General features: G+C 43.1%; 1 protein-coding gene and 2 non-coding genes across 3 annotated transcripts; all 3 read right to left on the reverse strand.

Moving 5' to 3' along the window:
- Positions 1 to 11668: 11668 nt before the first annotated feature.
- rpl18a (ribosomal protein L18a) lies at positions 11669 to 15183 on the reverse strand. Its single transcript, XM_061030027.1, has 5 exons — positions 15061 to 15183; positions 13390 to 13569; positions 12634 to 12763; positions 12066 to 12175; positions 11669 to 11810 (listed from the first exon to the last, which is right to left on the reverse strand). Exons 1-5 carry the CDS (start codon positions 15076 to 15078, stop codon positions 11718 to 11720), a joined length of 531 nt encoding a protein of 176 aa, XP_060886010.1. The 5' UTR covers positions 15079 to 15183; the 3' UTR covers positions 11669 to 11717.
- Positions 13160 to 13290, reverse strand: LOC132956996 (small nucleolar RNA SNORA68). The gene has a single exon (XR_009666220.1). It is a non-coding gene; the product is annotated as a small nucleolar RNA SNORA68 (small nucleolar RNA).
- LOC132956995 (small nucleolar RNA SNORA68) lies at positions 13651 to 13781 on the reverse strand. The gene has a single exon (XR_009666219.1). It is a non-coding gene; the product is annotated as a small nucleolar RNA SNORA68 (small nucleolar RNA).
- Positions 15184 to 15266: the final 83 nt, after the last annotated feature.

Below are 15266 nucleotides of genomic sequence, written 5' to 3' on the forward strand. Positions count from 1 at the left end.
GAAGTTGTTATTCTAACCACATACATATAAGTGTTTCAGGGCTGTTGTGGAAAAGTAATTGGCTCAATTACAGAGGAGGGGGGGACATGTGTCAGAGGGTCGGGGGCTTTCCCAGAACGCACAGTTTCCTTCTTGCAGAGATCGGCTGCAGCTTCATGGAAACAACACCTCTGACATCTGACTTCATGTGCAGGCACACTCCAGAAAACAAAAAACAAGTGACACGGGGACAAGAACGGGTCAGCGCTGAAGTCCAGGTAGACTAAATGTACTGGCTGTAAAAACGGTACGCCCAGCAAAGAAGGAGCTTCTTATTGTGCGGCAGGGCGACCAGAGTCATACAGATTTTGAAGATTGATTCTTTCCATTTAAAATTTTTCATTTTCATATTTTTTATTTGTTCCGTACATGTCAAAACACACAACAGAAAAGGAAAAAGAAAAAAAACAATTCACACTTTATCCCATGTACGGAAAGGAGCAGGGAGAAGAATAATTCTTGTTTTGCCTGCCTCCTTACTCAAAAAGGAAACAATAAATGTCTGGATGGTCTGTCCAGTTACAGTCAATGAAAGAATATCAACATAAAACAAATCTGACAATTCAGTCTTCACTTCCTCAGAAAGTAGAAGGAAAACACACAAAACACACTAACTGCCACTTTCATTCCGTCTGATAACTTTGTTCTTATACATTTTCTTAAACTGAAATATCTGAACACAACCCATCAAATCTTTATTTAAAGAATTCCACAATTTAATTCCAATTACAGAAATACACTTCTGTTTTAAAGTTGTTGTTGCAAACTGATGCTTAAAATGAATTTTTCTTCTATGCTCTTCATCCTCTGAGCTAAAAACAAACATCTTTTGTAAACTTTCTGGTAATACTTTACTCTTTGCTCTGAACATAACTACAAGTGTCTGTAACTCAACTAAATCTTTCAGTTTCAATAAACCTGATCTTAAAAATCTTAAATCTTAGATCTTAAATGACATCGTACAAGTCTTCTTCTATTGACGGAGTGTTAATCTTCTGTGGATCTTGCACCAAACTGTCTATTTTCAGAGAAGCCCAAAACAGGTGATAATGATTTACTTCCTGTGAGCCTCAACTCCTCCAGCAGCCTTTTGAAGATTTTTAAACAGGTTTGGTAAAGTTTCTAATTAGACTTTTTCAAACAGGAACTATCTTTGACTAATCATCACCATCAAACTTTTGGCACACGTACAGATTGTTGCTTTCAACGTTTTGTGAAAATACAGACGTTCTAAAAATGTCTGCTGAATCTTAAAGTAGACGACCACAACAAATGAATGCTTGCAAAAAACGGTCTATACATAAATGTAAGTATGAATGTGATGTTAAGATGTCTTGATAACGAGCTGAACTTTCTGCCGGGGACAGAATTCATGTGACACAACATTAAAAGATCATTTTTCTCTGTTGGAAGTTTGTTTTTGTTTTTCCAGGTCTTTCCTCACCCCTGATTGATTTTCCAGACCCCTCTCCTGGGCAGATGTGTCGGGGCATAAGGCTCATGAGGTTGACCTTTGAACCCCCTTTAGTCTAAAAATAAACCTCACAGACTCAATAAACATCTGTGCTGCAGGTCCGGATTTGGCACCTTTCACTGTGGGAATGTCAGCGGTGGGAACTCGGAGCTCAGAGGATGGAAATGAACCTGATGGCAAGATGTTGGACGGACAAACAAAGCCACGACTCTTTGTGTCTTTGTGGTCTTGATTCTTTGAATGTTTAGAAACGAAAAAGCCTCCTGATTCAGTTCAATAAAGTCAGTCTGGTTTCAGATGAACAGCACAGTGTCGTCTGCAAAATGTCAAATCTGGCTCAGCCTAGGCTGCCACTGGATGACATCAATCACAACGTTGCCTGGCCAATCACAAGCATGCGAGCTTACATACCTCAAACATATGTCTCTGTTACACATTTTTAAATCCAAAGTATAATTCTAAGTCATGAGGCTCTAGTCCAAGTCGAGTTGTAACTCAATCATTCAATAAACAGAGATCATTTTATCATTTTAAAACATGTGGTATTGAGAAGTATCTTTCATTTTGATGACTGTATTCTATTGTTTTTGTCACTCAGTGTAAACGTCATAAAGGTCACTCTGGTGTTTTTGACTTTCTTAATAAAACTACAATACTTCACAAATGACGGCTAGTTCCAAAAGCCACATTAAGCTACTGTACGCACTAATTTGATTGGCTTCTTAGTGAGACTTAATGAGCATGTTGATTGGCTCTCGGACCCCCAGCTGCTGCTATTCCCAACGGCCGCCGCCCAATCAGCAGACAGGAAGTAGAACCTCCTGATTATTACGGCTCTCTCCGGCTCTTTCCACCTGCATGTGGTTCTGATTTGGACATGAGGCAAAGTGTTTTCATTGGCCGGTGGCAGCGCTCAGTTTCCTGTTACAGACACTCTTTTGTGCGTCGTCCTCTCCACTTTTATTTCCTTAAACATGGAGGTAAGAGGCCGCTCGGCTTTTCTTCATCCAGCTAATTGGGAGCCACTTTACCCAACCCCTGCCGCCCCGCTCGTTATGACAGGGTTAATGGCTTTAGAGAGGGGGTACTTTTTACTGGTCCTGCTGGTTTCTGCTGGGCCTCAGAACCAATTACAGTAATCAAAGCCAATAAGGTGATCCAGAGAGAGGAGCCACATGTGGAGGTTCAGGTGTAAACCAATCTATGGAGGCTTTCTTCTGCTGCAGAATAACTCCTTGTTTCACCTTATTTACGCTGCTGGGTGGCTCGTTTTCCCCCCACGTCGGTAAAAACCTCCAACAAGGTCATTTTTTCATTAATACTCGAAGTGCTTCATAAAAAAAGCTTCTTGGCATTGTGAGTTAAAAACACAGAGTTATAATAATCCAATCAACACACAGAACATTTATATTGGACTATTCTGCAACTAGTTCTCCAGTGATGTCGGCTTTGGCCCCGAGTGTTGGTATGGATGTTTGTACTGGTTTGATAAGTGTTCTTAGTCACACTAGCTGCTCGTTCAGAAGTGGTTTAATTTATCAAATAGTGTCAGAAATCGATTCGTTTATAGTTTTCCTGAACGTTCAGGATCGAAGGTAGAGGAGAAAACTGGCTTGCATAGATATTGTTAGAAAATTGGAAATAACAAAGGCCATCTCCTGAAGACTTTCATGAAAGTTGTTGAATCATGTTGGTGATTTTTTTTCTTTTCAACAGAAGCTACTGATGGACATAGCCAATGCTCTGTCTGTCGTCCATTGTGCAGAAATGTCCTCCCAGCCTTTCTTCCTCTGTCCACAATAAGAAACATAAACAAAGAAAGGTCACTGTGAAAAAAAGGTTGGGAACCACTGGTTCAAAGGATGTTCTAATAACAAGGAGAATAAATGTGGAGAGGCAGCCATCTTGTTTTGTTTTTTTGTTTTTCTGTTTTTGTCAGGTAAAGTGAAAATCTGCACATTTTACAAACAAGATAAAAAATTACAAATTGAGCCTTTCAGTTGCTGCACAGTCTGGTTGTCAGTCTGGTGGTGATGTTATGGTCATGTTGGACTAAATTTAGCTCCATGTTGATGAATGAGTTCCTTTCCCCTCTAGAAATACTCGTCCATGTGGAGGTTGTGATGAGCCGTGACTCTCAGGAAGACAGACGATGGTTCTGTATCTATGTCTTTAAATATGAAGGTCAGGTTCACCCAGCAGAGGTCAGTCCTCGTCCCGGCTGTCTGTTTCATCATCCTGGTCATGGACTTGAGCTTGGAGACACGCGTGTTTAAAAGCTGGAGCTCCATTAAGAAAGAATAACCCCCCGAGTGAGTCCAGGAGGCCACACAGAGAGACCTCTGGTCCAGGACGGTCAGGACGAGCTGCAGGGGAAAAACAATCCATCATTGCTCACCTTCATCCTGCTGCTTCACATCTGCTGAAAACAACAACCTGAAGGATGTAGCTTCAGTGTTTGGACAGGAGGTTTGTTCCTGCATCACTCCGAGGAAAACTGGACAAACAACGTTCACCTGGTACAAAAACAGTTTGGATCTCTAGAACTCATTTCTCTCTTCAGCTGTACGGCCTGAATGTATACTCACCTGTTTATGTTATATTAAGGCTTAAAACCTCAGTGACTCGTTTAAAGCCTCAGCGACTCGTTTAAAGCCTCAGCGACTCGTTTGAAACCTCAGCGACTCGTTTCAAACCTCAGTGACTCGTTTGAAGCCTCAGTGACTCGTTTCAAACCTCAGTGACTCGTTTAAAACCTCAGCGACTCGTTTGAAGCCTCAGTGACTCGTTTCAAACCTCAGCGACTCGTTTGAAGCCTCAGCGACTCGTTTCAAACCTCAGCGACTCGTTTGAAACCTCAGCGACTCGTTTAAAACCTCAGCGACTCGTTTCAAACCTCAGCGACTCGTCTAGAATCGACTCCTTCAGACAGCTCGAGGTGTTTCTGCCTGGGCTGGTTTGCAAGCTTTTTTCTTCCCGTACTTGGACTCAGAGCTCCTACAGTCAGAATACCTGTGACCCCCCCCCCCCATCTCTGCAGGATTAACGGTCTGTTTCCGTCGTTCATCATTCACCCAGGGGAGGAGGAGGAGGAGTGCTGAAAAGTGGCAGGACCACAAATCCACGATTCCATAAATCAGCAGCGGGGATCAGTCAGGATCAACAGACAGATTGTCCACTTGTTTATCGATGGACGCAGTTTCAGAAAAAAAATGAGGAAATGGTTGGCAACTTTTAAGAGGCTGTAAATATTCCGAGGTGGACTCTCTCCGGCCCCAAAGAGAAAATGAACGAGGGAAACGTCCTGTCACATCGACTTTACCGTTAGCATGCCCTGCTGTGCTTTCAGACTGAACTCCTGACCTGCTGTGAGGTCGACACAGACACACAGAGGGTCCAAACCCACGATATAAATCAGTGTCAGGTTTCATAGACCTTCATCGCCTCCGTCCTGTCCGGTGTTGAGAGGATGATGAAGTGCGGGGTGGACGGTGTGTAACCTCTCATCCTTTATGTCTCCAGAGGAACAGAGGAGTCCATTCAGCAGAGCGGCGGCCATCTTTTCAGGGCGTCACTCTGCAGCGACTCGATGAAAAGGTGTGAAGCCGTTTGTCCAGGTTAGTCTATTGTTTCTCTCGTTTGTGAACCCCGAGTCATTAGACAGATTCAGCGTCGACCGTTTCTGGCTGCAGAAATCTAAATAAAGAGTCATGATGATGATACTGATGAAGGCCGTTAACACGCTGAGACCTCAGACTTCTGGTCTCCAGCGGGACTGGAAGTACTGGGACGTCTGAACTGGGATCTGCCGGCTCTGGAGAATGAAGACAGTGATGTTGTGGAAAAAGCAACGGGGGTGTGATTGTCATGACTGGAGCAGCTGAGAAGGAGCGATCGGATTAATTAAAAACAAGAAATTAACCAATACCGGGTGCCTGGTAGGCCTACTTATATTTCTGTTGCCATGGTAACAAAACTCTGGTATCCTGGCAACCAGACTAGTGAGCCTTTCACGCTGAATGTATCATAACACCCGAAATATAATGTTAGCATTCACTAAAGTTTGAGTGTCTATTTCTGTGTTATATTTAAAATATTTTCTGTTCTAGTAAAATTATTGAAAAAGGATTCATAAAGAGAAAAGTTTAAAAGTCATATCTGTCACGCTCAGGTGGAGGTTAAGCGGTGTGGCACGAGCGTCATCAACTCACAACACAAAGCAGAACCATTACATTAAATAATAATAAGTTAACTTACTTGGTAGACGAACTCTTCGAGTTTCTCGTCATGATTTCACTTCTTCACTCCGCGTTTGTGTCTTTAATCTACGACGGAGGATTACGGCCACGTTAAAACTTTTATTTATTTCGAGATTAAACTCGTAAATTTACAAGAATAAAGTCGTAAATGTACGACTTTAATCTCGATTTAAGATGAAGCTCGGAAATTTACGAGAAAAGTCGTACATTTACGACTTTATTCTCGTAAATTCACGAGTTTAATCTCGAAATAAAAAAAAGTTTTAACGTGGCTGTAATCCTCCGTCGTATTAATCCGTTTAGATTTTCACGTTTGAAACTTCACTAGCTAGCTTAATCTTCGCTGTTTAGGTTCTACTGCACATGTCCATTATTTCATTACCCAGAATTCCATGGGCCATTTCTTTCACATTTTTATCGTCATGTATTAAAACACATTTCAACTCGAAATGAAAAGCAGAGATTAAAAGTTGAATAACTAAATTGAATGTAACTTTTAAATAACTTAAAGTGCGTTACAGCGTGTGTTGAAAGTGTTAAACTGCGGCGTGCTTCAACATGTTTTATCATAGTTCTTCATTTTATTTAGTGTCTCCTCTTTAATGACATTAAGGTCTCTTAACGCCGCTCACAGACGATGTATGAATCACACTCAGCTCCTCTTTCTGTCTCCATCTTCTGGTTTATTTTTCCTGAACTTCAGCGGCTCTGTCTTTCTTCTCCGGGTGGAAAATGTCCTCCACAAATTAGCTATCCAAACATCACTTCCAAAAAACGGACAAATTGAATAACTCGACCCAATTAGCCGAACAAACAGACACATTCACGCACGTTAATGGGATTAACGAGCTGCACTTTAAACCGTTTCCGTCTTTAAACCAACATCCCTCCGCTGATTAACACACACACACACACACACACACACACACACACACACACACACACACACACACACACACACACACGTCCAGATGAAGAGTCCAAAAACAACCGGACACAGTTTGAAGTGAGACCTGAACGACTACATGGAGGTTTCCAGGCCACCAAAGAAGAAGAGGAAGAAGAAGAAGAGGAGGAGGAGAAGAAGAGGAGGAGGAGAAGAAGAGGAGGAGGAGGAGAAGAAGAAGAAGAAGAAGAAGAAGAAGAAGAAGAAGAAGAAGAAGAGAAGAGGAAGAAGGTCAGTCTAGCTGTCAGAGGAGAGACTGAATACAAATGTCTTTATATTTTAGGCTTCACTTCAGTTGTATCTGCACTTTGAACATCGTCTCTGTAGTTCATACTGTAACCTAAACCTCACCATGCACATCCATGTAGCCTATAAACTCAGACACTACGGACGTATTGATCATATCAAGCATGTCTGATGTTTTCAAAGGAAACAGTCTCTGCTATTTAAACAAGTAATGGTATCGAAAAGTACCAAATAGTACATCTTCTTCACTCACTTAGCGTTGAACAGAGACCCCGTTTCAAGCGGACCAATCAGCTCCGATGTGATGAACTCTTAAAAGGGATACTTCACCCGTTAGCATTAATCTTTGTATCATTAGAAACCTGGTAGTGTTTTTGAATGGTCGTGCATCCCGCCCTCATTTTCCCCTGAGATGTGAAATCTTTGTATTTCTGAGTCTGTAAAGGAGCTTCCTGTGGTTAGCGGGGTGAAACTACAACGCTAGTTCTTCATATTTTCAACCACTGAAGCTACAGACCAATCACAGATCAGTGGGCGGGAACTCACTCCCAGAATCGAAACTTAACGTCCGCCATATTGCTTTGAAGCTACGCTAACAGGCTCTGTGGAGAAAGATGATAATTGAGAAAAAATGTGTTGAAGTAAATATGTCTGTAAATGTTTTTATTTCTATATTTCTCCTGCTGTACTGTATATTTTGGAGAAACTGTGACAATCGAATTTCCCTCTGGGATTGATAAAGTATTTCTGAAATAGAGGACCTTAGTGGGAGTGGCCTGCGGTGCTGTGCATTCTGGGATTTGGTGTCTTTCATCCACATGAGCCAAAAAGACACTTTCTGTCTTTTCTCGACCAAGAAGGCACCAACTTCAAAATGTATTTCACATTTCTACATATATGACCCAATGTCAACACAGATTCATGTTTCATGGTGAAGTATCCCTTTAAGCATCTCACTTTTTATTTAATGAGTTAACAGTTAGCAAGCGTGATCATTCATCGATCAATTCGACCTTTACCCGGACAGGTAAGAAACCAATCCAAACAAAAAGGAGATATTTATTTAAGGGGCCGTTTCCTCCAGCGGGGCCCGGGATGGTCCGGCTGACAGCGACGCCCCTGACTGGGCATCAGAGAACGCTTCACCCTTCATAACCCTGTGTGTGTGTGTGTGTGTGTGTGTGTGTGTGTGTGTGTGTGTGTGTGTGCGTGCGTGCGTGCGTGCGTGCGTGCGTGCGTGCGTGCGTGCGTGCGTGCGTGCGTGCGTGCGTGCGTGCGTGTGTGTGTGTGTGTGTGTGTGTGCGCGTGTGTGTGTGTGTGTGTGTGTGTGTGTGTTTCCACGTCTGTGGTGCTTCACGGTGCTCCTCTTTTAAAAGCTGTTAAGGGTTTGTTGATCTTTGTGATTACATGTCTTCTTGGCTCCTGCAGGTCTGAAGAGTCGTGGGAGGTTTTTGCAGAAACGTTAATGCGAGGGCAGAGAGTGTTTGGCAGGTGTGGACGGAGCTTTTAGCACATTCCTCTCCGCTGCACAAAACGTGGACGTGCTGTGGGTTCAGGTCTGGTCCGTCCCCCCCGCTCTCTGCAGTCCTCCAGGAGAAAGAACTGGGCAAACCTAACACGAGTCAATCAAACGCTGAGGAGTCTGAGTCAGCAGGTTTCTGAAACGCTCCTGATAGCTGAGTCTGCTTTTTACTCCTCTCAGGGAGACAGAGAGCTGCTCCTGTGTGTGAAGACCTGACCCCCTTAAACACTTAGAGGTTCTGATTGTGAGTTCATGACGTAAATAAAAGCTTCCAGTTTGATGCAGTTTGAACATTTGAATTCACTTAAAACAACATCTTCTGGTCCTGGTACACCTTTATATGTAAGACAATTCTTGGTCTGCTTCCTCTCTCTGTGTTCTGTGTGTCGATGTTTTAGCTCGGCTGTTTGAACGACTGATTCTCAGATATGACTCATAGATCGTTCTGTTTTAATCCTAAATGTTGTGCTTTGTCTCTCTTTGTGTTTCCGTCTGTAACTTTGTGTTTTATCTGCTGCCTGTCTCGACCAGGTCTCCCTTGAAAAAGAGGTTTTTAATCTCAATGGGACCAACCTGCTTAAATAAAATAATAAATCTGTGCAGCATTCATAATCCATTTCCACATTGCTGCTCCTCGTCTCTACCGGCCTGCAGATCTCTGAATCTCTGTGGACTCTGTGGTTTGAGGTTTTTGCCCCTCGCTGCCCGCTGAGCGTCCTCGGAGGAGCCGAGGATCCACAAAGCCTCCTGAACCGCCTCCAGCCTGATAACGTCTCCTCCTGTATCTGGTGTTTTCCTCCTGACGGCAGCTCTGATCACCTGACCACAGGCTGCTCTCTCGCTCTGTGCCAGGTTTATGGTTCTGTTGCCGGGGACGACGGCTCGAGGCTGTGTTGGATCCTCGGCCCTCCAAGAAACCCTCACCGGGCAGCGAGTGGCAAAACCTCAAAACCACAGAGAATACAGATCTGGAGAGAGTCTGAGATTCAGGAGGAGCACGCTGACGGATGATGATGGAGAGGAGCATGATGGGAAAACTTTTAGTGGACCTTACATCCTGTTTCAGTCCTGCAGGATGAAGTCATCTCGTCATCCCTCTGAGTGGAGCCATTAGCCTCAGCACTGGATTTCATTTACAGTATTTCAAACATTTGTGTCAGGGCACAAAGCACCTCTAGTTATTTTTAACGGCCTCTTGGTTTTTTTTCGGGGGATTGTGCGTCCTCAATGAGCTCCACTGGGAAGAACTTAAACTTTAACTATGTAGAGAATAAAAAAGTATTCCTCCGCAGCCTTCTTTTTTAATTCCCACAGTAAAACATACTGAGCGTCTTTGTGTGGAGCTGTAACCTGTTTCCTGTCGGTGCGCCCCTTTAAACAGACGCTCACAAATTATGGAAAAAGTTTGCAGCTAAACGAGCGCTAACGGTCTGATCCGGCTCGTAAACATGCGGCTGAATATTAAGATTTAATTAAGCATCCGAATCCGGCGGTTTGAGTCCCATTTCTCTGCTGTTTGTGTTGGAGCGAGCCGTCAGCTCACACGTCTCTCTCTCTCTCCTGTTTCTAATGATTTTATGTCTCGTCCTCGTCGCTGTGTTATCGTGAAGTTGTCGTCATGGTAACAGTCCTCGTCTGCTTCTCATAACGAGCTTCCTCTTTTGAACTGAAGGTAGAAAACATGTCGCCCCACTGGGACGCCGTCCAACAACACAACTCCATTTATCATTACCTTCATTAACAACATCTGTTAGCATCATGCTAGCAGCTCTGTGAGGCTCAAGCTGCAAAAAGAAGAGAGATGAACCTTTCAAAATAAGTCTCAACAGTGAAGATGTGGAGGCTTCAAGTCCAGAAAAAAGTTCCACTGAAAATCTGGATGTATTCACAGAAGGGATGAGATATATTGTTTGTCCACAGGGGGGCGCTAACATTGACACACACACCTAAAGTCCCTCACAGGAGATGCTCCCATGTTTAATACCTGTCCTCTCTATAGAGAACATCGACCTCTCTGTGAGTCGTGTGGAGGCTTTGGTCCTGAGGGCAGGCGGCCCAGGTTCTGGTCTGACCTCTGACCTCTCTGTCTCTGATGTCTGACTCTATCCTCTGTGCTGTCTCTGTGATGAAGCCATGAGAAGTCAGTTCACTCAAAATGAATCTATGAGCTCATTAAAGTCACAAAGAAAAGCTTCAACATTAATGTGATCATGACACTGTTGTGAGTGTTTCTGTAAAGTTGCTCTTTTGATCCTCAGCTTTTTTTCACCTTCATGTCTTTGAGGAGGGCGCCACCATGTGGACACAAAGTGCAACAGCAGCTTCAGGCAGCCAACTCCAGGACAGGAGACCATCACCTCCAGACTTTGGAACAAGCCAGAAACACCTTTGATGGCTTAAGTTGACAATAAGGGTCAGAGTCTCCTGAATCTGTGTGTGGTGAAGTTTCTACAATTTTCCTGAGTAGCTTCCTCCTGCACAGACTCGACTGTAACATACAGAAAAGATGAATTTTTCACTCAATCTTGGCACAAACAGACTCAAGAACTCCTTTGTCCCTCGTGCCATCAAACTGTATAACTCTTCTCTTGGAGGGAGGAGGGGGGCACAAGAAATAGGCCTGAACTGACCACAACACAATCCTAACAGCTTGCATTATTCATTGTTAATTATCCATTTATAAACACAAAGGACAAAGAAACACAACTGCTGCTATCTTTTTTATTTTATTGCTGCAGCCTGATTATAAATCTGTAGCAGTATACTTTATTTAGACATGTCTGTTGCTTCTACACTATATTATTTGTATCTGTGTGCTGTTCTATCCTTTGGTGTTACCTGCTGCTGGAATCTGAGTTTCCTGAGGGAACCTTCCCAAAGGATTAAGAAAGTTCCTGTCTTTACTCAATAATGTTCGCACCAAACAAACATCCACAGCCAGTGAGCAGGTGTTGGTGACAAGTCAACCTTTTTCTTTTTGATAACAGTTTAAAAAAAATTATGCAATCTGTTACTTTGATGATCTGAATCAGGAGTTCTTTTCAGCTCACGACCCCTCAAATAAGAGACTGAGGACCCCCCCCACACACACACACACACTCTGGAAGACCTCACACAGTCACACTTTAATGATTGTCGTATCGATTTGTTTCACAGACAAAGAAAAGCTCGAGTTGTGACTCTTCAGTTGGATCTTTTTTATTTTTTCCCGCACAGAATGAAAACGCGTCTTTAAAAGAAGGTGTTTGGTCTCTTGGTGGTGAAGCGGGGTTTGTGCTGACGACGCAGGACCCTGTGAGGCAGAGGGAACTTGATCTTTGAGTCCTGCAGGAGGATCAGAGAGGAGACAGCATTCAGATTCAGAGACACAGAAAACATTAAAAAACAAAACAGGTCATTAAATCAAACGTCTGTCGCCAGTTTCTAAACCGCCAGAGTTCAAGACGGAAGCTGGAACTCTGGAAGAGGAATCTGGCTGATGATCTGTCGGGTTTTTGATCTGGAGCTGACAAACGATGAGTCAGGTCAGAGAGAGAACCCGATCACACAAACATTAAAGACATGGAGGGAGATACTGACGTGGAACTGCTTGATGGCCGGTCTGCGACACTTGTTGGCAGCGATCACTTGAACCTTCATGATCTGGATGGAGTGAGCGCGGGCACGATGGCGAGCTCCCATATCACGATCTGGACGCACAAACACAGAAAAACATTAGTTTAACAAAGACAGGACGAGAGAGTCAGAAATCAGAGAGGGGGAGAGGAGTAGAGAGAGAGAGAGAGAAAGAGGGCAATGACATTCAGGAAAGGAGCCACAGGTCGGACTTGAACCCGGGAGTACCTTTTGGAGGACTGTAGCCTCCGTACATGGGGCACATGCACTAACCACTAGGCTACCAGCGATTAAGATGGCCGACCAATCAAGCACCAGAATGCAGTGTGTCTAGCTCCGCCCTTTAGGGTCGGATCGGTACGCTTTGCACCCCAACAGAAAAGGAGCAAAAATGCAATGTGTTGATGTTTGTGTTTCCAGGAGTAACTCAGGATTCAGCATTTTAAAGATTATTGAATCATAGTTCAACTAGAAACCAGAGCGTGTGTGTGTGTGTGTGTGTGTGTGTGTGTGTGTGTGTGTGTGTCCTCACAGCACTGAGTGACGGCTCCAGAGGTGGTCAGGTCTCTGTACTCTCTGTACATGTTGTGGGTGCCGCTGCGAGAGTCATAACGCAGCCAGATACCAAAGTTCTTGACCTTCAGGGGGGTCTTCTCGTGGACCTGAAACAACAAGAGGAGCGAGTTAGTCATCAGTCAAATATTTAAAGATAACACAATTTATTAGATACTGACTTTCAAGATACTCTGTGATATTTAAAGATTTCAGACTAATGAAGACCAGATTCGGTCCAAGTTTCAGCCTGAGGGAACGCGTCGGTCATGAATGCCCCCTCCTGATTTTACTCGTGTAGTGCGAGTAGCAAACCAACACATTTGTACGATTCAGACCGTGTTTTGGGGTCGTCTGTCATTTTTGCAGATTAAAAACAATAAATTCCACAATATTGGGATCCTAGGACTTGTGAGTCGTTGCCATGGTTTCAACAGTTAGTTCAACATCTGGATCTGGAGTCATGACCACCCTACAGCTAAATGAACAGGATGAGGCGTTCAAAGACATGTGGACCCTTGGATTCACTTTCAAAGGCACTGCAGCGACAGAGAAAGGCGACAAGGATCCATTTTCTGTTTGCACACCAGACTTAATCATACCACTGAATGATATGAGCTTTGGGTTTGGGTGCAGGCGGCGTGATGTGTTCAAGAAGTTTATTTTCATGTTAGTGATCAAAAACTACAACTGGACCGCAGTAAGCGCTCTCCTCCTGAGAGGTTCAGAGACGTACCAGGCCACAGTAGACGGTCTCTCCGGAGGCCTTCTTCATCTTCCTCAGCTGGGAGACGAAGTACCAGAAGCGGGACTTTGCCACGACATGGTTCGGGGCAAAGATCCTCATCCGGTAGAGAGGGGGGGCAGGGTTCTTGGCAGAGGGCAACAGACGCCCAATGACTTTGTACTCCCGAAGCTGAGAAAGAAAAAACAAAGTGTCATCTGTCAGGATACAAGAAGTCTGCACGTTTACGTCTACAGGATGAGGCGTTCAAAGACATGTGGACCCTTGGATTCACTTTCAAAGGCACTGCAGCGCCAGAGAAAGGCGACAAGGATCCGATTTCTGTTTGCACACCAGACTTAATCATACCACCGACAGGTATGAGCTTTGGGTTTGGGTGCAGACAAAGACAATCATATCGTTCAACAGGATATTACAGACAGACTTATAGATCGGGGGGGGGGGGGACTTATAAAGCTGGGTGTATTCTTTTGTTTATTTAATATAATGTCTGTATACATTCTTTGCAGCGTCTGTCAGCTTCAGTATTATAAGAATGTGTTGTTTCTATATAACTGAATGTCAGATTACATTTGTTAAGACTGCAGATGTTTTTACTCCTTAATTTATTTAAATGTGCATTTTCTACTTCTCCTGCTCTCCTTACTATTTGTTGCTGTAACTACATTTCTCTGTTGTAGATAAATAAAAGGTTCAAAAAACAGTGAAATTATATAATGTGAAAAATATGTGTGCAATAAGAGATATAAACATATTTATATTTTCATTTCATTGTACAGTGTTCCCCTTGGTTTTTTGTTGTATTATATATTTGCTTTAATACAGTGTATAACTTCTGTACAGTTTATTTTAAATCACTTAGCTGTTAATACAACAGAACTTTCTTACTCTTTTTTTCTATGTTAAGTCTATTTTATATATAATTTTAACTTTTTTGTAGAAGCTGACTCAGGGAGAAACGCTCAAGAATTCCAATGTACCTGAACTGTCCTGTACCTGTGCAGATGGTAATAAACATTTATTCTATTTTATTGTGTTGGGTTTAAACTTTCAGAAATAAGAATTAATCTCCTCCACATCAAACTGAAGCTGACAGGTGACTCTGACAACACGTTTTATATAAAAGGTATTCTAGTATTATTAGTTGAAGGTGAAGAACATTAAAATGCAGGTGTTAAGTATTGGTCTGTTATAATGTCTAGTCAATAAAAGAAACTTATCCCATACTTGAGATGTTTCAGTATTCAGAGCGCACGTTGAGACTCTGCTGAAACAGAACATTATTAACGGCTAACTTCAGCTAGCTTCACGGAGCTACACTGGCTAAAAGACATCTTTTAAGAACATGTTCAGTGACAAAAACAGTCTGCTAAATCGCTCTCTGTAACAGAAAATCTTTGTTAATCGTGACTGAACATGTTTAGTTTTAATCTACAGCTTTAACACGCAGCGTCTCATTCCTGCTCCGTGCACATGGTCCGAGCAGCCGCCATGTTGGAGCCGCAAACGCATCGGGACGAAAATGTGTAAAATAAAGCTTTCAAGAGGAGTTTTCCGAGATGTTAAAACATAAATCGGTTAATCATAACGTTATAAAGTCCTATCTGTTCACATAAGACGTGTGTTACACGTAGATATTGGTAAATAAAAGGTTTTACGTACTGTGCCGGACGCCTTCATGGTGTCTCTCGCTCACTGCCACAGTAAAAGAGGAAGCGCTAAGGCGGAGCATGCGCACAACAAATGGACGGAGGGACGGGAGGAGGCGGGACTTCCGGGGCTAGTGCACACGGCCACAACTTTTTGTTTTTGTGTTTTTCGTTTTTTATTCAGAATTTTCAAACAACAAAATGGCATTTAATCTTTTA

This window comes from Labrus mixtus, chromosome 22 (assembly GCF_963584025.1).
Source record: "Labrus mixtus chromosome 22, fLabMix1.1, whole genome shotgun sequence".
Lineage (NCBI taxonomy): Eukaryota > Metazoa > Chordata > Actinopteri > Labriformes > Labridae > Labrus > Labrus mixtus.

Coding starts and splice junctions, on each gene's coding strand:
- rpl18a (XM_061030027.1), bottom strand. Junction 12,764..13,389: donor AGACCGTCTACTGTGGCCTG/GTACGTCTCTGA, acceptor TTGTTGTTTCAG/GTCCACGAGAAGACCCCCCT. Junction 11,811..12,065: donor CGGCCATCAAGCAGTTCCAC/GTCAGTATCTCC, acceptor ATCCTCCTGCAG/GACTCAAAGATCAAGTTCCC.